Source organism: Sciurus carolinensis, chromosome 6 (genome assembly GCF_902686445.1).
Source record: "Sciurus carolinensis chromosome 6, mSciCar1.2, whole genome shotgun sequence".
Taxonomy (NCBI): Eukaryota; Metazoa; Chordata; class Mammalia; order Rodentia; family Sciuridae; genus Sciurus; species Sciurus carolinensis.
In genome coordinates, this window is record NC_062218.1 from 130,779,393 (window position 1) to 130,802,353 (window position 22,961).

General features: G+C 47.3%; 1 protein-coding gene across 2 annotated transcripts; it reads left to right on the forward strand.

Annotated features, from left to right (window-relative positions):
- The first annotated feature begins 377 nt into the window (after positions 1 to 377).
- On the forward strand, positions 378 to 21,844 carry Cltb (clathrin light chain B). Of its 2 annotated transcripts, XM_047556672.1 has the most exons (6): positions 378 to 885; positions 6,805 to 6,851; positions 15,864 to 15,981; positions 16,203 to 16,314; positions 18,061 to 18,114; positions 21,382 to 21,844. In XM_047556672.1, the coding sequence occupies exons 1-6, from the start codon at positions 699 to 701 to the stop codon at positions 21,551 to 21,553; spliced, it is 690 nt and encodes a 229-aa protein (XP_047412628.1). In that variant the 5' UTR covers positions 378 to 698; the 3' UTR covers positions 21,554 to 21,844. The 2 variants fall into 2 exon arrangements, with proteins under 2 accessions (XP_047412628.1, XP_047412629.1); XM_047556673.1 differs by lacking the exon at positions 18,061 to 18,114 and having other exon boundaries at positions 487 to 885.
- Positions 21,845 to 22,961: the final 1,117 nt, after the last annotated feature.

Below are 22,961 nucleotides of genomic sequence, written 5' to 3' on the forward strand. Positions count from 1 at the left end.
GTGCGGTGGCACACGCCTATAATCCCACTCTAAGCAGGAGGATTGTAAACTCAAAGTCAGCCTGGGTAACTTGGCGAGACACTATGTAAATAAAGTAAAAAGGGCCGAGTATGTAGCTCAGTGCTTGCCTAACAAGCACCAGACCCCAGCGCTGCAAAAACAAACTTTTGTGGAATTAATTATTAGCAACATCAGTCCAGATCCACCCTCTCGGAGTTCCGGAGGCCGGGACTGTCCTCCTGTCGTGGCAGTGTGTACTGTATGACCGCTGTCCAGTTCTCTTCGCCCGCAGACCGGTAGGATCCGCGTTTGATTCCGGTGTTCTGGAAATGAGCGGAGGGAGCCCAGCAGCGCTGTCTCGGTGGTCGCGCCCCTCAGGCCGCGCGCTGTCCTGCTGCCGCCCTCCTGTGGCAGCTGCGAAGCGATCTCCCCGCCGTCCTGCGGGCACCCTCCTTCGGTCGGTGACATCACCGCATTCCCGTTCCCAGCTCCTCCCGCCGCGGCGCCTGCAGCGGCAGTGACAGGCGAGCCCCGCCCGGTGGCGGAGAGGAAGTGCGGGGCCGCGGCGCCCAGCCCGTCTCCGCGCAGGCCGGCTCCCCGGGCTGCTGGGTGACAGTGTCGCGGCCGCCGAGGACAGCGCGGGGCAAGAGCCGGGCAGCCAAGAGCCAGGCAGAGGCTTCAGCAGAGACGCGGGTAAAATGGCTGATGACTTTGGCTTCTTCTCGTCGTCGGAGAGCGGGGCCCCTGAGGCGACTGAGGAGGACCCAGCAGCTGCCTTCCTGGCCCAACAGGAGAGCGAGATCGCAGGCATAGAGAATGACGAGGGTTTCGGGGCACCTGCCGGCAGCCAGCTGGTCTCGGCGCAGCCGGGACCTGCGAGTGGGGGTGAGTCGGTGCAGCGGCCTGGGAGTTGGGGGCCTTGAACCTGTTACCTGGGGACGGTGGCCCAGGCCCTTCACAGACCTGGCCAAGGAGTCTTGCGGGACAGTGACGAGGATCTGGTATAGGCCAGAGGAGCAGGCCCGGGGCTGTGTGCGTCCGTGAGCAGAAGGCCTGGGGAAGTAGGGAGCAATCTTGGAGATTCACCTCTAGTATCTCTGAGCTGGGGGATGAGCTGAGGCCTCTCCTGGGACTGTGGATCTGCTGACTCTGGGGACAGGAATTCGGTCATGACATTTTATTCCAAGGCCAACTTCACCACTGCCTGGCTCTGGAATTCATTGCCCGCCCAGTTCTAAGAGTCCCTCTTGACCCTTCTAATAGTCTGAGTGATCCAGGCTTCCAGCTAAGTGGTGCAGGTGTGGGAAGAACACAGACCTGCTGGCCCCTCAGCCTTAGCTTTCACACATCTGGGAAAATGGGGATTAATGGTAGTCCTTAGGGACCACCTGTCTTCCCTTAGCCACTGGGCTAGGCATGTTAATTACATTTAATAATTTCATACACATTAGTGAACCCATTTCAGAGCCAGCAAAACTGAGGCTCAAAAGGTACACTATTAATGGGGCACAGTGGCACATGACTGTAATCCCAGCAATTTGGGAGGCTGAGACAGGAGAATCATTAAGTTCAAGGCAAACCTAGGCAATTTAGCAAGACCATACCTCAAAAAAAAAAAAAAAGCCTGGAGAAACACCTCGGTGATAGAGCACCCTTGGGTTCATTCCCCAGTAACAAAAAAGAAAGAGAGAGAGAGAGAGAGAGAGAGAGAGAGAGAGAGAGAGAGAGAGAAAAGAGAGGAAAGAAGAGAGGAAGAAAGGTATGCTATTGAAATAACTAGTAACGGTAACTCAAGGATTAAACCCATTTCTGTCAGATCCTAAACCCCTCCCATTGACCGAACGTCTTCCATGTACCTGGCTCTGAGTTAGAAACTGGGATTTGGGCAGGGGCACAAAGGGGCATCATTCAGAAGTGTTCCTGCCCTTCAGAGGTTTCTGTTCACTTAATGATTTTCCAAAAATGGTCCAGTGCTATTAGAGTTGACTTCAGAACTCAGGGTTCACAGTCTGGTCCCTGCAATATCATATTTATCAGTGATGTTCCTACTCTAATTCTGGTCCCCCAAAACAATTTCTTAAAATATTTAGTAAAAAAGTAGATATCACCTTCATGAGTACATCCCATACAGAACTTATTTCTTATTATTGTCATTTTGGAGAGGCCAACAGACCTATTGGAAAAAGAGTGTATATATATGTGTGTGTGTGTGTGTGTATGAGTGTGTGTGTGTATATATATATATATGAGACATATATATATACAGACATATGTGTCTGTGTGTGTATATATATCTATGTACACACACATATATTTATTTATTTACAAGGCTTTTCAACAGTCATGTTTGTTTTCATTTAACATGTGTTGAGGGACTGGGGTTATAGATCAGTGGTAGAGCATTTATTTGCCTAGCATGTGTGAGGCACTGGGTTTGATCCTCAGCACCACGAAAAAGAAATAAAGTAAAGGCATTGTGTTCATAAAGAACTAAAAAAGATTTTTAAAAAAACATGTGTTGAATACCTATGTGCCAGGCCCCACTGGGGATACAGAAACCAGTGAGACAGTTTCTGTGGCTGAGTAGTTGAAGCAACTCTTTATTCCCTTGATATGAGAAATATAACAAGCTTTTTGTAACATATGAAAAACTGGAAGCAGCCAGACAGGGTGTCACAGGACTGTAATCCCATCTACTAGGGAGGTTGAGGTAGGAGGATCACAAATTTGAGGTCAGCCTGAGCAACTAGCAAGACTCTTTCTCAAAATAAAATATAAGTAAGGTTAAGTATATAATATACTCAGTGGAAGAGTGCTTGCCCCACATGTACAAGGTCCTGGGTTCAATCCCCAACACTGGGTGGGGGAAAAGAAAGAAAGAAAGAAAAAGAAACTGGAGGCTCAGAGAGTCTGAGTGTCTTGCCCAGAGTCACACAGCATGAGTGATAGATCTGGGATTTAATTCCAGACCTCCTAGCTTTGGGTTTCATGTTCTTTTTTTGTTTCATGTTCTTTCAAATGCTGTGGGAAGCCATTGGATATTGGGGGAGGAGGGCAGGTGTCTTTTGCTACCTGAAACAGTCAGCAGTAGAGGTCTTCTGAAGCAGTGGCTCCCAGTCCCTCAGCATGGACCCTTCCATGTCCCAGGGAATTCCTAAGAAATGTCTGCCCAAGTTCATGCAATGGTATTCATTTGTTCACACTTCCTCCGTGAGACCACCCCATTCCCTAATCTAGCCTGATGGTTCCAAGAGGCCTCAAGTTGCCAGAACCCCAGTAAAGAAAAGTGCAAGTAGAATGCCAGCTGAAGGTCACCAGAAGGGAATGGGAGTTGTGGCTTGTCCCAGGACAGTGGGGCTCCTGGGTTTTAAAGCCTGGATGAAGGGTTCCCTCTCTGACACAGTAGGGCATTGACTGGCCCCAGACCTGAGATGACAGGGAGAGAAACATCGACATGCTCTCTTCTTCTAGGCAGCTGCCAGGAACACAGCCCTCTAAGTGTCTCTGAAATTCAAACCTGCTGAGGCTACAAATGCTCAGCTGCCCACCTAAGTGGCAATCTGGTCGCTCAGTGGGTGACCAGACATAAATAGAACTGATCTGACCCTTCTAGACTAGGCAGCACTGGACAGGTAGTCTTCCCCTGATCAGTGATGAGAGCAATGAACTTGGAGGGGCTGAGAGGAAGGGCCTTGGCCTATTGGGAACTGGGTGGAAGCTGGCTCCAGTAGCAGCCACCAGTCAACACCTCTGAGTCACCCTTTCTTAAATGATGGATCTTCTGATTAGCAGTCCCTATGCTGAGTACCCTGATGTTGTGCTCCCAGAGGCCCCTGAGGAATGAGGGAAAAGAGGTATTTGGTGTAGGTCTGAGCCTGAGTCACAAGATTCTCTTCCCTGGGCTGGCTCTGTGGCCAGCCTGAGTGGTGGACACTTTGTTTCCATTCATCAGCCTTGGGCAGGGCCCCAAAGGTTTATATTTTCACACCCAGTTTTCTGGGCAGTAGACATGGCTGTGACTTGCCCATCAGTTCTGGGCAAGTCCATTTCCCCTTCTGGGCCTCAGTAAGCTCACAGGAATGTTCTGGACCCTCTTTAAACTTGTTCCAAAATGGGCCAGGCATCTGAGGGAAGTCACACACCCAGGGGTTTATTCATGGGACTTGGATTTGCTTTACTCCTGTTCTACTGGCTCTGATTGCAGACCCATGATAATAAATGTGTAATAATCATAGAGCATTGTGGGAACAGATACTGGTAATTCTCTGTGTGGGTGGGTGTGTGGATTCCCAAAGAGGCTGAAACTGCATCTCCAGAGGGACACTCACAGGACTGACAGCCTGGGGCAGAAAGATTTTTCCAGAGGCCAAGGTAGGTACTTGGCATCTGCCTGCATATGAGGGGTCTAAGACAGCTGGTCAGGATGGAGGATGGTAGTGCAACTTCTCCAAAAACCATTGAATACAGACCCACATCATCATGAATGGACCCTGGTAATATCAGGCCCTGGTAGAGGAGGTGCCCCAGGAAAAGACCCTTCAGAGAAGAGACTGCCTCCAAAACTTCATTGGTTTCATCCTGATTTGCAGGAGAAATTCTATCTCAACATGTGGCAGTGACAGCTGACTCATAGGTCAAAATCAATCACTGCCTGATTCAGTAAAGTCAATTATAATTCATATTAACTGGGGCTCATTGCCATGAGATTAAGTATCTCAGTACTCAGGATGAAAGCATGGTTGCTGCTGCTCACGGCCCTATCTGGCTGGTAGTATTATTTGTCCATCTGTAGTTACCTCTGGTGGCCTCCTATGGCACTTTGCTAGGAAGTATTGCACTTTCTGACTATTTTCTTGATTCTTACAGTAGACCCCCCCCCAAAAAGCAATTCAATTTTCATTTAGCCAATAATTGCTACTTACCTGTTCTATTCAGGAGCCCTTAGAAGCTGATAGGATACAGTCTGGAAAGGGAGTACCTGGTTCCAGGGGGTTACAAGTAATTGCACAACAGAGCAGGGGATGCCGTGCAATATTCTGGCATACCATAGAGGTAAGACCTTTACCGCAGTGTCGAGGGAAGCAAAGGTAGTAGGTGAGGTCTTCCTGGAGGAGGTGACTTGTGAACTGACTTTGGAGAAGGAATGGATCCAAACAGGATTCTTTAGGAAGTGAGTCAGGATAAAAGGGCAGAGCCAGATTGTAAAGCTCCTCATGAACTGGATTCTAGGATTAAATGCATTTATTTGCCAATTATTTATTGAATTTCTTTCATGCACTGTTCCAGATGTTGGGTCCCATTGAGGATAAAACAAAGTCCCTGTCTTCATGAAGGGTCCTTTCAAGTGGGGGAGACAGATAATAAAAACATATATAAGCAAACTTATCAGGCTGTAGTAAGTGCTCTAAAGCAAATAACATGGGGGCAGTTGGTGCCTGAGGGCTGAATGAGCTGTGATCAGGGAAACCATGTGTTAAGACCGTGTTTGAGCAGAGACAGGAGTCATGGGGGAACCCATGTGGAATATGTAGGAAAGATTTCCAGGCAAAGGGAACAGCACCTGCAAAGTCCCCAAAGCAGGAGCAGTCCCATTAGGCCCCTGTGGTCCAGGGGAAGTGGATTTCTTTTTGGTTCACTCTCATTATCTTTTAGTCAGAGGAGGAACATAAACAAGTCTATGTTTTTCAAAATATCCACCCTGGCAATTAGTTTGAAAGAGGGATTGGAGAAGGTAAAGCTGGAGTCAGGGAGGCCAGTGAATGGGCAAAAGTCATGCATTCACTCTGTTTTTTAAAAAGAAGGGGGGAAAAAAGAAAAAGAAGAGATGCTGGAGATGTAACTCAGTTGTAAAGCACTTGCCTAGCATGCTCAAGTCCCTGGGTTCAATACCCAGCACTGAAAACAAACGAACGAAAAATAATTCATTTATCTATTCAACAACTAGTTATTGGCTCTTACGAAGGGGCAAATCCCATGCGGGGCTCTGGGGAAGACCATGGTAAGGAGAAAGAGAGAGTTATACTTTACCAGGTGTTCACCACTAGCAGAACAGACAGACCAAAGCAGATGTGCAGGACAGAGATGGTGAGGTCCCAGGCTGAGGCTGGACATCAGAGAATCAGCAGAGCACAACTTTGAGGGTCACTGTTCCACCAGAAGCTGCAAGAATGTGTGACTAATTGGATGTCAGGCAAAAGGATTGGGAGGAGTCACTGCAGAAGGCAAAATAAAATTCTTCTGGGAGAGGCATAGAGAGAAAAAATAGGCCAGGTGCTGCCCAGTGGGAACTGTGATTCCTGCTCTCCCAGGTAGAGCAGTTACTTAAGGTTCCACCAGGACAGGCAGAGACACACAGGTCTCTCTCTTCCTTGCCCCTGGTAGCCCTCGCCCAAGCCTGCAGCACCTCCCAGCACCTACTCAGTAGGCACGGGTTCCACACACCATTGGATCATTCCCACACGACTGTTGTTGGTCAATTAACTTCTGGTGGGTAAGGAGGTATTACTGTCTGGATGATCTTGGGCAAACATATAGCCTCTCTGAGACCGTGCTTGAGAATCTGTAAAATGCATTGTTAACAACTTCATTGTAAGGCTGCAGTGAAAATCAGGTGTAACAGCTGTATTAGGCATTGTGAAAGGTGAAGGATTGAGCCATAGTTATTTGTGTATCCATATATTTACCTGTGTGGGGTCAATATACATGGGCATATACAGATATTGTCTTCCGGCGCTAAGGTGAAACCATTGTATGCTCGCTATAAGCTGAACAATGAGTGATACTGTCTTCTTGTTCTCTTTCTAGCTGGTTCTGAAGACATGGGGACCACTGTCAATGGAGATGTGTTTCAGGTAAGCAAGACTCTGTCTTAGTGGTGATAGCCTGAGGTCCAGTGACTCACGGCACCATCATTGGTAGGCTCAGGGCTCCTAGTTCTGTTCATTATGTCTGATGCATTGGGGTGGGAATGTAGAGAAAGGTTTTGAAATGTTTTCTGGTTTTGAAGGGGGAGGAGTGAAGAATAAGGACCTCTAGAGACAGGGACTGATGAGGATTAGCCTCCGGTTGACCATGATGACATTCAGCTTTAGGAGGGAGAGATAAAGCGGCCCACAGTTGCCTGTAACAAAGAAAGTACAGGACCCTGCCTGAGCATGTACCACTGGTGGGAGGCCGAACTGAGTGACCATCATTCACATACGTGAGCACTTGAGCTGGGAAGATCCTTTGAAGCAGAGATTCCACTTCTTGGAATCTTTCCTAAGCAAATAATTGGAGAAAGACACCCAGATTCTTGTGTTTTGTTTATTTGTTGTTTTTACATCCAGATCTTTGCAGGATTATTTATAATGGCAGGCAAACTGGAAACAATCTAAATGTTCATTAGCAGTGGCCTGGATAGACAGCTTGAAAGTCCATGCCACTGTTACAAAGGGCAATCAGAGTTCCTTGTGGGCATGCAGAGATGCCCATGATATATTACTGGAAAAAGCAGCTTGCAGAATATTATGCACAGTATGGTCCTGGTTTTTATTTTTAAATGTTCAGGCCAAATATCTGAAAGGATGTGTACCAACTGTTAACAATGGTTGGTCTTGAGGAGAGAATTGGAGTTTGGGGAGACGGGGACAGGAGGACCCAGGGGAATAAGAAAAGGGTGTTCATTTTCACTGTATTAAAAAAATAAAATCGTTGTAGTGTTCCTATACCACAAAAGGGGCGGGGAGCAAATCTGTAAAAAATATTTTTAGGGACTGGGGATGTAACTCAATGGTATAACATTTGCCTAGCATGTGTGAGGTCCTGGGTTCCATCCCCAGCCCTGCAAAAGAAACAACAAAACGAGATTGCTTCTCCCTGCATCCACCCAAATCTGTCCCCTCATATACCCACAGATAGGTTTAGGAGTACTTAGACTGAGCTATTCATGAGACTGAGGCAGGAGGATTACAAGCTTGAGGCCAGCCTGGGCAATTTAGCAAGAATCTGTCTCCAAAAAATGTCTGGGAGTGTATAATGCAATGTACAGCATTCCAGGACCACAAAAAGAGAGGGGTTGGGGGAGAGGTAGAGAGAAAATACTTACTGAGAGACCGCATAGCACAGTGGCAACCCTAGAACCTCATAGATGTACAGCCTTCACCCTGCAACCCCACCTCCTGCCTCACTGGGGCCATGCCTCCGTTGAATGTGCCTTAATTCCCACGCAGATTGGGTCAAAGACCCTTAATCCCCGGGCTGTGGCAGAGACTCCTGAGCCCCGCCCCATAGAGAAGCTGGCCTCTGGAATCCTCTGGGAAAACAAACAATACTTTCTTATGTAAGTGGGATGGGCTGGTACCTTACTCAGGGAAACTAGCCAAGTTCTGTTTCTGGAAAATTACTCAACTCTCAGCAAGCTAAAAAAGTCAATCTCTAGGTCTTAGCAGTTTCATATCCAATTGAGGCTGACAGAGCCAAACAATGACCGTTTCTTCCTGCAGTTTGCTAGATCTTTGAGATTTAGATCATCAGGCTCTACAAACACTCCACTACTTTTAAGTAGTCCTGTACCTGGAGATAAGATTAAAAGTACCTAGAATACTGTGAACAGGGTAATTTTATTTTTCAATCAATTAGGAACTTGAGACACAGAGAGGTGAAGTGTCTTAACGCAAAATCACACAGGAAATCAGTCAGTTTTGAAGTTTTCCTCATTTGGTTGATTTAGCTCCCCTACTTTCTTCCTCCCTAGTCCTACTTTGCATTTGGTGGATCTGACGAACCTTAGGGCTCCTTCCCAATCCTTTGGTAGTTATTCTCACTGCTAGTAATAATGACCCCAGGCATGTTTATCCGTAAATCATTTCACCATCAGTGCCATCCTAGAATCCTTTCAGGCAGGGGAGGGTCCCAGGTGAGATGAATCACTCAGAAACTTAGAGACAAAACTCCAACTTACTCCAACTTGCTCCAACTCATCTACTTTTTTTGGGGGGGAGTGGTTTACTGGAGATTGAACCCAGGAATGCTTTGCCACTGAACTATATAGTTCTAGCTCTTTTTAAATTTTGAGACCAGGTCTTGCTAAGTTGCTGAAAGTCTCACAAAGTTGCTGAGGCTGACCTTGAATTTGTAATCCTCCTGCCTCAGACTCTCAAATTACTGGGATTACAGGTGTGTACCGCCATGCCCTGCTCACATGCATCTTCTGATCCCTGATCAATATGCTTTGTACTCTGCTACCTTTCTGTTCCTGGAACTGGCCAGTCACAGTGGCTAGGTTACTAGTGGTAAGCCCCAGAAAACTCTTTAGGATTGAACATAGCAGTGTCTGGTCTGCCCTTTCAGGGGAGATGCCTTGGCCTGTGTAACTCTAAAAAGCATTTAAGAGTCTTGGTGAGCTGGATGCAGTGGTGTATGCCTGTGATCCTAGCTACTTGGTAGGCTGAGGCAGGAGGATCACAAGTTTAAGGCCAGCAGCAACTTAGTGAGTCAAAATAAAAAGAACTGGGGATGGAACTCAGAAAAAAAAAAAAAAAAAAAAAAGTCCTGGCAGCCTCCTGAGTTGCTGGAATCACAAGTGTACACCACAGTACCCAACCTGGGAAGAGATTTTGTACTTTAATCTTTTGTGGCCTGGGGATAAGCCTGCCTACACCTATTCCAGTTCCTTTTGGCATCACTAGGAACAGGGACAAGGACAGAAAGCCCCTGCAGGACTCTCCCCCTTTCCACCATCCTGCAAAAATTCTCTCTCCTTTTCCCCACCACATACTACCATTATCCTCTTTTGAGATCCTCAAAGAAATCAGCAGCTCAACTTACCTTGGCATTCGCTGGTCAGGATTTTTTTTTTTTTAACCAGGAATTGAACCCAAGGACACTTACCCACTGAGCTGCATCCCCAGCCCTTTTTATTTTGAGACAGGGTCTCACTAAGTAGCTGAGACTGACTTTGAACTTTCGATCCTCCTACCTCAGCCTCCCAAACTGCTGGGATTAAAGGCTCGTGCCACCATGCCTGGCTTATTTTGTCAGTTCTGAAGATGGATATGCCTTATCCTTCAGTCCCTCCCTGAAGTCACAGCACAAACTTGACCAGCATGGTCCATTGAAGTGCTGGGCAATGCCCAGAAGAGGAATCCCTCAGGAGAGGGGTACTAAGAAGCTGGGCTGAGACGACCTGGTCCTGACTGTTGACTTCTGGTGCTAACCATTCCTGACCCCTTCCCTCTTTGGGACTTTGGAGGGGCTCAGACTCTTTCTGTAGTCACTACTGTCTGATGAGCTGCCAGTCTTCTTGGCAATGACCCTGTCTCCCACCTGGGGTGCTCAAATGATTAAGGAAAATTCTAGTTGTGGTCCCAAAACTCACTGACAAGAGGAGAGGCAGGAAAACAAATCCAGAGCAGTTCAGAAAAGAACTGGGAAACTGTTTCTCAGGACTCTGTGCTTTTCCTGATCATGGTGCAATGAGGACCAGAATGTATGGAGCCCTTGTCACATTGCAACAGTGAACCACAATAGCTATGTGATCCCTCATGGACACCTTTATGGGCAACAGGGTGTTTCCATCACAGTCATTTCATAGAATCCTCATTTTTGCACCTTGAGTGGGATGTTGTTATTCTTATTTAACAGGTTTAAAATCCAAATTGCCCAGGAAAGGGACTTTCTCGATAGTTATGCACCCAATGAATGGCAGAGAGGGACTTAAATCCCAGTCCCTCTGATGCTGAGTTTAATGCTTTCTTGCAGCCTCCACTTCACTTATAATCAGCAACTTGTCCAGTCACTTAATTAACTCACACTCTTTGAGTACAACACCCTGTGCTGCTGGGGTGGTAGATCCAGTGTGGGGTTTGTCTTCGAAGAATTACTTTCTACAGTAGCATGCACCTATAGTCTCGGCTACTTGATTGCTTGAGTCCAGGACTTTGGGGATAATCTGGGCAACATAGAAAGACCCCATCTCAAAAGAGAGAGAGAAAGAGACAGAGAGAGAGAGAGAATGAGAGAGAAGAGAGTGAATGAATAGTTTGAGTTCTTTCTATGGGTCAGGCACCATCCAAGAGCTTTGCAAGGATTAACTCATGTAATCCTCCCAACACCCTAGGATGCAGGTTCTTTCATTATTCCCATTTTACATGAGCTTAATGGCTTGCTCTAGTTACATAGATTGAATCCAAGCTCAAGCACCAGAGCTTGCACTTTAGTCAGGGAGCACAACAGGAAAGGGATGCTGGGAGTGGGTTTTGAGGCTCTCCAGGGGGATGCGGGTTGTACTGGCTGAGGAAACAGCTTGTGCAAAGACAGAGAGATGTGCGAGGAGAGCCCAGAGAACCTAAGGTGCAGAACTGGTGTTCCTGGCAGCAGAGGAGCCATGCTTAATTCCCAGCCAGAGCATGTTAGTGGGCCTCACTGCTGGTGAGCACATGGTTGGAGGAGGTGGACCCAGCTTGGCAGGTTTCACACTGTGGATCACACTGAGTGGGCTCCGGATGTGTGCTGCAGTTGCTCCAGGGGCTGAGGAACTCCCATACCCAGACTGCAGTCAGCAGAAATTTGGATGGATTCAGAAGGCCTGAACTTCATTGTATGGGTGTCCCAACTAGATGAACTTGAACTAGTTATATAACATTTCAGAGCCTGGTCTTTCATTTGTAAAATGGGGATTCAAGGCCCTGTTGCTCTCACAGGACTGTTGAGAAAGGTGCTCTGTAGCTCCGGAAGCTTCTTATAAATTCCTCACCCAGCTACTGAGTTAACTGAGGGGTGGCCTACTGTGAGCATGTAAAAGAGAGAGAGGTGAGGATGGGGTGTAGGGGCGGGGGAGGAAGGGGACACAGTCTCTAAGATGCACTCATCAGGGAGACAAAAAGGAAGCACAGAAATCATGCTACACAGAACTTTGTGTTTTTATTGAATTTTGTTTTTGGCATTGGGAATTGAACCCAGGGGTGCTCTACCACTGGGCTACATTCCCAGCCCTTTTTATTGTGAAACAGGGTCTTCCTAAGTTTTTGAGGCTGACATTGAACTTGAGATCCTTTGGTCTCCATCTCCTGGGTTCCTGGGCTTATAAGTGTGTGCCACCATACTAGGCCCCTGTTAGCAAGGGAGTTCACAGCTAGTAATTCAATTTGAATCCCAACTCTGTCACTTCCTGACTGGGTGACCTTGGCACTTTGAAACTAGAGTTGCCCTACTATAAAACAAGGATAATAAAACCCTCCACATAAAATTGTAAAGATCAAAGATCATTTAATTGCAAGTGTTCTAGAATCTTAATTTTAAGTCAGACTTTCTGGAGATGGTGGGCATTGAAGGACACAATGAGAAGAGATGCCTGCCTAGAAGCCCTTCTCCAGCCCATCTCTCCCACCCCATCTCCTTCCACATCTGGTAACATCTGTGTAATTGGAGTTTCTCAAAGGCACCTGAACCATGTGGTCCTTATACACATGCAGGTTTTTGGCCTGAAATGCTCTTCCCCATTCCTTCCTGCTGTCCTGTGCTCCCAGGTAGGAATGGTCATGCTGTCCTTTGTCCCTCTTCTTTACCTGGTCTGTGTTATACTACATTCCCCAGCCATGGTCCTTATCTGTGAAAGACTCCCCTCCCAAAGTCCAAAGAGATGGGTTATCTTGTTCATCCCTGTCCCCAAAGTTGACATCTATGAATTCATTAAGTATTCTTTCTTTTTGGTCATACTGGGGATCAAATCCAGGACCTTGCACATACTAGGCCCTACCCACTGAACTATACCTCCAGACTCCAATAAATATTCTAGAAATCCTCCTATAGCCAGACCCTCCTGTTATGGATTCAATGGAGACAGATGGTCTCTGTCCTCATGGAGTTTATTTATTTGCGGGAGGTGGGGGAGTGGAGACGGATAGTAAACAAGTCATTTCAGATAGCAATAAGGGTTATGAAGAAAATAAAATATAGTTGTAACTTGGGATCTATGGGGGATTGATTCCAGGACCCCTGCAAATGCCAAAATCCAAGGATACACAAGCTACTTCTATAAAAAGAGAACACATTTGCATATAACCTATGTGTATCCTCCTGTATCACTTTATCTCTAGATGACTTATAATAACTAATACAAGGTAAATGTTATGTAAACAGTTGGTACACTGTTTTTTTTTGTTTTGTTTTGTTTTTGTTTTTGTTTTTTGGTGAGTGTGTGTGTGTGTGTGTGTGTATTCCTGGGAATTGAACCCCGGGCTTCATGCATGCCAGGGAAGCAGTCTACCACTGAACTACATCCTCAGCCCCTATGCTGTATTGTTGAGAGAATAATGCCAAGAAAGAAAACTCTGTACGTTTTGAGTATAGAGGCAACCATTGTAGGCCTAGCTGTGTAGTACAGGATCAGTGTTTACTTGAGTCCAAGGATGTGCAGATGCAGAGGGAGGGTGGATTGTTTAGCAATTGCTTAAAGATGTGGTTGTAGTGAGTGAGAGGTCACTAAAGCCAGGTGCTCAGGCCTTTCTCAGAGCTGGGTCCTGAATTAGGAGTCAGGGGAAGCCCAGGAAGAGGCAAGCCCTACATTCTTGGAGAAGAATGTTCCAGACAGACCCTGTGGGGGCACAGCATTGTTTAAGGGGCAGTGTGGGAAGTGTGTGCTGATCGAGGACAAAAAGCAGGGGAGCAGGGTAGACCAGATCATTTGGATTTTATTCTAATTGCAGTGGAAAGCCTTCAGATGTTTTTAAACTGGACATGATATAATCTGGTTTAGGCTGTGCCTGGATCATTTTGGTGGGTGAAGAAAGGAGACCAGCTGTGGTCCAGGTCAGAGGTGGCAGGAGCTGGAGGGAGAGAAGATGGAAGGTGATGTTGTTACTGGAGTTCTAGGTCAGAGGCCTGATTTGGAGGATCAACCAATTAGGTCCACCACTTACCCGCAAAGTCAAACAGAAAAGTAATGGTGAAAAGCATGAAAGAACTTTAATTGGTGTAGCTAATTTGAATTGAAGTGTAGTGCTGGGCAGGAAAGAGGAATAAGGGTGGACCCCAACTGCCCACCCAAGGGCAGAGCCTAGTTGGAGGCACCCTGCCCTGGGTCCCGCCCTTCCCTCACTCCCCAGATGATGGAAGACAGCCCAGATGTTCCACCTGCCCACACCCCTTGAGCAAAACCAATTATCAAGCTCCTTCTCCCAACTCCACACTTGCAGATTCATGGGTCTTTACCCATTCAGACACTGCTTACTGAAGACCTACTATGTGCTGAGGACATTGGTGGGCACCACCAGATAGGGCACGCTGGACACTGACCCATGGGGAACAGCATAAGCAATCATAACAGTTTGTACAAAAGCTTGGAGGAGGATAGGGAGTCACCAGATGATAAAACAACTGTTCTGGGGTTATAAACAAGGCCCTGTCCTGGCCACCAGGAGCTCCTGGTAGGAGGTGGAGTAGGCTGTGACCTATGTGCAGAGAGGGGGGACTTCTTTGGGACCACTGGGAAATATCCCAGAGCAGGTGACTCCTGAGCAGGGAAACTCATGGGAGTAAGATTTCACCAGCTAGAGAAGGAGGGGAGATGATTTCAGGCTGAAAGTATCAGGAGACAGGTATGGCAGCAAAGTTGGAGGCAGTGTGGGGTGTCTGCAGACAGGAATGTGGAGCTTGCAGTATGCCAGAGGGGTGGGCAAAGGGGGCGTGCCCCTAATGTTTCTGTCCCTAGCCCTGGCAACTCTGCCCCTAGATCCAGTAGGAGGCTGGGAGAAGTGAACAAAGCCCTGACCTAAACTCCAGCTACTGCATCATTCCACCTTCCAGGCCAGTTTCTTCCCCTATAAAATGGGAATTAATAATTATAGTAATAATTCTAACTGCCATTCATTGAACCTTCACTCTTTGCCAGGCGTCAAATCACAACAGCAACTCTAAGAGGTTGTTTTTACCATTATTTCCATTTTCAGATGAGAAAACAGGTTGGGAAAGTTCAGTAACCTGCCCCAGGTCATACACACATCTTATAAGAGATGGGATCCAAACCCGGACAGTCTGGCTGTCTCACCACTGCACAGGCTTAGCCATGGCTGTCCTGTTCTGAAGACTGTGATTCACTCAACAAATATGTAAACTGGGAGCCTGTAATACCAGCACTCAGGAGGCTGGGGCAGGAGGATCCCAAGTTCAAAGAGAGACTCAGCAATTTAGCAAGGCCCTAAGCAACTAAGACTCTGTCACAAAATAAAAAAAAAATTAAAAGGGCTCAGTGGTTAAGTGCCTCTAAATTCAATCCCTGGTTCCCTCTGCCCCCAAAATATAATCTATTGAGTGTCTGCTATGTACCAGTCACTGCGCTATGCTCTGGGTACACACAGCAGTGAGCAAGGCAGACCAGGTCCTTGCTGTCACAAAAATGACATTCTGATGGACAAATAAACACATTAAAAAGTTTAGTTATTTTAGACGGAATACCTGTTATCAGTTACTATTACTCTAATAGAAAGCAACTTTAACAATAGTAACACAAGGGACTCACTGTGTGCCAAGTTCTTTACATTTTTAAATTCCAGTCTTCTAAAAAACCGTGGGGTGGGCATTATTATTTGGCCTATTTTATGATGGGGTATAAAAAAAAGTGGAGTATAAATTAGTGCTGCTGGGCTTGGGACAAAGGCCAGGCACAGAGAGGTTGAGTAACCTAAGGTCACACAGGGGAAGTAGTGGTGCTGGCAAAGGGAAGAGCGAAGCCAGGGAATGAATAGTCACAGGAGACAGTGTACAGTTGTTTGAGGCTATTGAGGTGTCCTGATGTGAAGGGTGCCTTGGTACTAAGGCTCCCCAGAGGGGCAGCAGAAATAGTGGGCCGATGTGGCTGGGTACATGACTGGTATATTTATGCCTAGGAGGCTAATGGCCCCGCTGATGGCTACGCTGCAATTGCCCAAGTTGATAGGCTGACTCAGGAGCCTGAGAGCATACGCAAATGGAGAGAGGAGCAGAAGAAACGGCTGCAAGAGCTGGGTAAAGGCAGGGCTGACTGGGAGCTGGGTTCTGGCAGCGTTGGCTGTTGGGACATGGTGGTGGCAGGGGTGGAGCTGGGAAGCCATGGGATTTGTGGAGGCCCACACTGCTTTAATGTGGGTTTTGGGTAAAGGTGGGTCCTGGCAGGGGCCAAGGGGAGGAGTAGCCAGGACAGTAGGGCCACTGGAAAGCTGTCACTCATTCTCTTGTTGGGTTCACAGATGCTGCCTCTAAGGTGACAGAACAGGAGTGGCGGGAGAAGGCCAAAAAGGACCTGGAAGAGTGGAACCAGCGCCAGAGTGAGCAAGTTGAGAAGAACAAGATCAACAACCGGTGAGAGGAGCCTTTGGAACATGAAGGAGCTCTTGGGATATAAAAGGAGCTGTGGGCATATGAAGGGAGACATGGGACATGAGGGGGGCCAAAGAGATAGGAGAGCCATAGGGACATGAGAGGAGCTATGGAAACATGAGGGAGGCCTGGGGATTGAGGTAAGCCATGGGGGCAGTTAGGGGAGCTGGATATGATATCAGAGACTTTCTTGAGATGGGTGATTTGGTGGCAAGAACATGGAGGAAGGGTGAAGCCTCCAGGGCTGTGTCCCTGTAGTTTAGAGATGGTCTACTACTGAGCCCTCTCCACCTGTCCATGACAGGACGCAGGGTCTGTGAGTCAACAGAACATCTCCAAGGGTCCTAGAGCCAGACTGTCCAGGGGCCCAGCAGCCAACAGCTAGCCCTGGGCCCTCCATGGTCAGGGTTAGAGTCAGAGAAGGCACAGACCTGGCTGAGAGTGAAGAGCCAACTGGTGTATAGGATTTTATTTTTATAACACTTTTACCCAGAATGACTGAAGTTTAAAAGGAAATTACTGGCCTACGTAACTGAAGAGGTCAGGGGTAGGACTGCAGGCATAAAGTCAATAGGCATTCACCTTTACTGTTGCTCAGCTCTGCTTTCCTCTATGTTGGTGTCATTCTTGGGCACACAGCCCTGAAATATGGGGTAAAAATGGCCAACTTCTGTCCTGTTCTCTTGGCAACCTCCATGAGAAGAACATCAGGTGGCCAGCAGTTCCAGCTGAAGTCTGACCTGACTGTCATTGGTCTGTTCTGGATTATATATCTGTGCCAGGCCCAGTGACTGTAGCCAGGAGGGATGCACCTATTCCACCCACCATGGGTGAAAGTCCCATTCCTTGGACTCTGCAGTAGAGTCAGTCCCATACAAACCACAGGGACTGCCATTGGAACAGCCTGATCCCACAAAGGACAGTCAGGGCACCCTTCCTGAAAGAAGGGGCATGAATACCTGACAGGCAAAGATGGTATTGTCCATCAAAGAATATCTGTATGAAAATGGTCTCATACAGGATGCTGTCCGTGACCACTGCCTTTGAGGCTGTTCCCTTCAAGGTACAAAACCTTCCATGAAGGGAAAGACACATTCTAGGAATCTGCCACCTTGTGTTCAAGAAACTACTGTATGCCAGGGCCTAGATAAGGAAGATCCTTTGGTCTATGTCCTCAAAGAGCTCAGAGGAGAGAACCACATGGGTGCAGCTGTGAGGCCCTCTGCACAAAAATCATAGAAACAAGGGAAGCAGGGAGCAGGCTGGGGAAGAATTCTTGCATCTGGAGATTGGGCTTTGGAGGATAACTAGGAGTTCATCAGGAATAAAAGGGCTTGGTATAGGGAAGGGCACTATACCTGGGAACCACCTGGCAGGAAAGAAAAGATGTGGTGTGTTGGGCCACATGGAGTCAGAGAATGGTGGAAAAGACAGCAAGTGGGCAAATGGGGGTCACATTGGGAGGGCTTTGGGCACAAATGTGGGCAGTGGGGAGCCTCTGAAGGTTTTGAACAGGAGAGTAATATGATCAGGGCTGAATTTTAGAAAAAGCACTGTGACCAGGGTGGAAGATCCCCTCTGGAGCTGTGCATAACTGCTGAGCCTTCAAACTGTGCTTCCTAACACACCTCCCGCTGGAGGTACTAATGTGCTCTTTCTTTCTTTTAACCCTCTGCCTGCCTGCCTGGCCTTCTCCACCTAACCTCTTCTCCTAACCTTTCCCTCAAGGATCGCTGACAAAGCATTCTACCAGCAGCCAGATGCTGATATCATCGGCTATGTGTACGTGTCTCCTTTGCTTCTCTGCTGGGAGGGATCTGGAGAGGCACCCAGGTGTGCGTGTGGCTGGCACAAGCCTTCTGGAGTCTTCTACTTTTGGGATATAAATCAGTGTGGCTGGGCTTAGGGAGATGATCAGAGCAGGGCTAAACCCAGGGCACATGAAGAGGCTAACCCTCACTTCTATCTCTCCAGCAAACTGGAGGCTGCTTTGTTAAATCAGAGAGCCCTACAGGGTGAGAGCAGAGACAAGAATGTGCCATGTAGGAGAGGCAAAGGGCAAAGCAGCCCCCAGTTCCTTCTCTCTAAGATGCCTTTGGGGTGGGTAGGTGGGTGGGTTGAAGGGATCTTTTATTGAACAAAACAAACACTGAGTATAAGGTAGTGAAGGCATAAAGAATAAGAGATGCTTTTATGTGTACACTAATCCCTGCCCTCTACCCCCAATGCCCTGACATTGGTCATGAACCGTGTCCACACCACCACCAACCCCTATCACATGGTTCTGGGCTTGGTGTCTTGCTGGCACTATGACTAATGTAGACATGGCAAACAGGCTTCCTCTCATGCCAATCTCAGTTGATTGGTTGTGACAAGTTCGAGGGTGGTGTTGGGGATTCTGAAACCAAAGACAAAAATGCAGTTATTACTGAGTGATGTCTGGCACATGTGAGTGTGCCAAGTACTTGCTGTTCCTGCTGGAACCACTCCTTGCTCTGGGTGTGACACTGCATTCTCCAATGCTCTCTGGGCTACGTTCTCTCACACAAAATGCAGGGTCCAGCAGGGCAGCAGCCCTCTTGTCCTTCCTTCCATCCCCTCTCCTGTCTGTTCTGTGCTTTTTGGAAACTTACCCTATGCCACTCTCTGGTCAACAGAAAGAGGTGGACTGGGGTTGTGGCTTAGTGGTGGAGCATTTGCCTCACATGTATGAGGCACTGGGTTCAATCCTCAGCACCACAAAAATAAATAAAATAAAGGTACTGTGTCCATCTACAACTAAAAATATATTTAAAAAAAATAGAAAGAGGTCACACATAGTCTGTCCCTACAAGTTGCTCATGGACTGGAGTATGTTGTGATATGAGCCATGTGTGAAAGGACAAATGGAGCTCTGGAAACCACCCTAAGCTGGGAGAGCCAGGGCAGGATTCAGATTTGTGACCTTCAGCTGCATATGAAAGTACAAGAAGGAACTCGCTGGGTGGGGAGGGGGGATGAGAAGGGCATTTTAGGTGAGAGAATTAGCTGGGGCAAAGGCCTAGAGAAAGTAACTACCTAGTGGCCTGCAGTGTCTGGAATGCTGCCAGGGCTGCTTTGTGGCAGTGATTGGGGGCTGAAGCTGGGAGGTATCAGCTTGGGTATTGCAAAGTGCCTGTTTTGCTAATCTAAGCTTGGACTTGATCCTGAAAACAGCAGGGAGCCATGAGAGGTTTTTAGCAAGGGAAGAGGATGTCCCATAGGCTCTGGTTCTATGGAATCCCACGGGGACTCAAGTGTCCTGTTGAGCCCAAGGTAATGGCCCAGAGAGCATGTAAGAGGACCCTGAAGAGAGGCAGAGTCTAGAACAAGGTTTTTCAGACTTGTACATGCCTTTTGAATTACCAGGGGATCTTGAAAAATCCAGATTCTGATTCAGGAAGACTGAGATGAGGCTCAAGGTTCTATATTTCTAATAATCTCCATGGTGACACTGATGGCCCTGGAGAATGAACCACACATTCAGCACAAAGGACAGAAGGGAATCTCTCTTTTTCCATATTTTAGTTGCAGATGAACATAATACCTTTATTTATTTTTATATGGTGCTGAGGGTTGAAAGCAGTGCCTCACACATGCTAGGCAAATGCTCTACTCCTGAGCTACAACCCCAGCCCCAGAAGGGAGTTTCTTGATTCTGAAGGAGGGCAGCTCCTGGGACAGCTCTTCTCACCATCAGACTCTACACAGCACACACCAGCCATCTTACTGGATTGTCAGCCAGGAACCAGATCAGCAGGGTGGAAGCTAGGAGCCTAGAGATAGAGGGGCTTTTAAGAAAAAAAAAAAAAAAAAGGAATTCCCCAGGAAGGATCCCTGTAGGCCAAAGAGGACACAGATCCAGTTCTCCCAACTGTGTTTTTTTTTTTTTTTTTTTTAAATGACACTCATGTTTAGATTTTGTCCCTCAGCTGTATTTTTAAAAAATATTTTTAGTGGTACATGGACACAATACCTTTATTTTATTTATTTTATTTTTATGTGGTGCTGAGGATCGAACCCAGTGCCTCACACAGGCAAGCACTCCACCACTGAGCCACAACCCCAGTCCCCCTCAGCTGTATTTACTATTTGTTTCCCTATTGCCCTTACTCAGTGATTTTTTTTTTTTTTTTTTTTTTTTTTTTTTTTTTTTTGTGGTACTGGGGATCAAACACAGGACCTCACACATTTTCTCACTGAGGCAAGTATTTTATCACTGAGCTACACCTCTAGGTAGATAAGCAGTTTTTTAAACTACCAAGGTGAACTTCTCCTGAGTTGCTAGGATCACAGGTGGGTGCCACCACACCTGGCCCAAGGTGAACTTCTGAAGAAGGGACCACTTTAGTTTTCATCCTAACTTGATTCCAACCAAAAGTAAAGACTCCAATCCCCAGGCTGTGGCTCCACAAAGTTAATGATTCTTTTGGGCTGAAAAAGGCTCTGTATTCACACAATCCTTTTCTGGAGAACACTTATACAGCAATGCTGAATCACATACTTCAGTGAGGTAGATGGCTAGTCCATGTTTTTTCTAGGTCAAAATTTTGGAAATGTTGAGCATAGTTGAGGTACTGTGTTAGTCTCTCCAAGGGCCTTTAGGTGTCAGGATCACCAGGCTGGAACCTCCAGAGGGAGTGGTAATGCAGAGTGCCTAGACTGGGAAGATCTTTCTGAGTTGAGGCCTGCTCTGGGAACTAAATGAAAGGAAGCAACAAGTCATAAGCAGATGTGGAGGAAGAGTCTTTCAGGAAGAGGTGACAATTAAGTGCAAAGGTCCTGAAGCAGGACTGAACTTTTCTTTTTTTGGTGATAGGGATTGAACTCAGAGCCTTGTAAATGCTATGTGCTATACCACTGAACTGTACCCTCAGCCTTAGGCTTCCTCTTACAACAAACCTGTTCCTGGGGGGGCTGAGGTCACAGGGTATAAGGGCTAGGGAGAAGACCTGTGGATAAAGTATCCCCAGGTAGGCAGGGCATCAGAAAGTGGACCACTAAGAAATATCTGCCCCATCTCCACCACAGGGCATCTGAGGAGGCGTTCGTGAAGGAATCCAAGGAGGAGACTCCAGGCACAGAGTGGGAGAAGGTGGCCCAGCTCTGTGACTTCAACCCCAAGAGCAGCAAGCAGTGCAAAGATGTGTCCCGGCTGCGTTCGGTGCTCATGTCCTTGAAGCAGACGCCGCTGTCCCGCTAGGTGCCTGCCACAAGCATGATCACAAAGCACGGGCCGCACCAGGGCAGAGGAACAGCAGCTGCTTTGGCCAGGGTGGAAACTTCCACTGACAGCTGCTACACACAGCCTATTCTGTTCCTCTCTGTCTCCCGGGGCTGAGAAAGAGGACCCTGACCCCTTTGGTCCCTTGCTCTCTCCTGGCCCTATGGTCCAGCCCCTCATGCCTCCTCCACTCAATTGTATCCACTCAATTGTGACTGTCCCTCCTGATGTATTTTTTTTCTTGGCTTAAAGGGTGTGTTGTTAACTCTTTTTACACCTATTTATTATCATCCTCATTTCTCTGGAAGCCACAACTGGTGTCAGGGCTGTTTGTGCTTAGAACTTTCCCAACTTCATGGCCTTGGAAGAAGGTAAGGAATACCTGGAAAAGACAACTTAAAGGAGGAAAGGTTTATTTTGGCTCCCAGTTCGAGAGGTTCAGTTTACACAGGGTCAGCAAGCTCCAAATGGGAAGGAGGGGTAAAGGAGGAGAGGAAGAGAGAGATACCACAAGAGAGAAGAGGGAAGGAAAGAGCTAGGGAGAAGATAAACCGTTCCAGGGCATGCCCCCAGTGACCTACTTCCTTCAACTAGAAGTCACCTCCCAGTAGTCTATTTAGTTGTCAATGGATTAATCCACTGATGAGGTCAGAGCCTTCATGTTCTGATCATTACCTAAAAGCCCTTCCTCTGAACCTTGCTGCACTGGGGACCATGCTTTCAACACATAAGCTCTTTGGGGAACATTCCCAATCCAAACCATAACACCCTGGAAGCCCAAGAGCTCCCAGTCAGAATGCGTTTGTAAACTTGATCCTTTAGGATCCTTTAACAAGCCTGTGAAGTAAGAATTCTGCTGTTCTCACATGTAGCCAAGGACATTAAGGCTCTCAGAGGGGATGTGGCTTACAGTGGGATTAAACAGGCAAGACCAGACATCCCCAGTGGTGACTTTTTCCAAGCCTGGGTGAGAGGCTAGTAAAGGCTGCCTCTGCCAGACCCCTTCTGGTGGAGTTGGCTGGGACCCTCTGGATGTAGAGGGCTTATTGGTCTGCCTATTCTACCTGCTCCTTTAGCTGTACCTTTCTATGAATTAGGTATAACAACCAGTGACCAAAGGGGTGGTCACTGAGCTACATCCCCAGGCCTTTTGATTTCACCCTAAGTGCTGACGGTCTTGCAAAGTTGTTAAGGCTGGCCTTGAACTTGTAATCCTCCTGACTCAACCGCCTAAGTCACTGGGATTACAGGCTCTTAAAATTTTTGATATAGCTTTCCCTGAATTGCCTAGGGTACCCTGGAACTTGAAATCCTCCTGTCACAGTCATGAAATCTCTTTTTAACAAGTATCCCAGGTGACTGCTAACCAGGAAAAGTTTGGGAATGA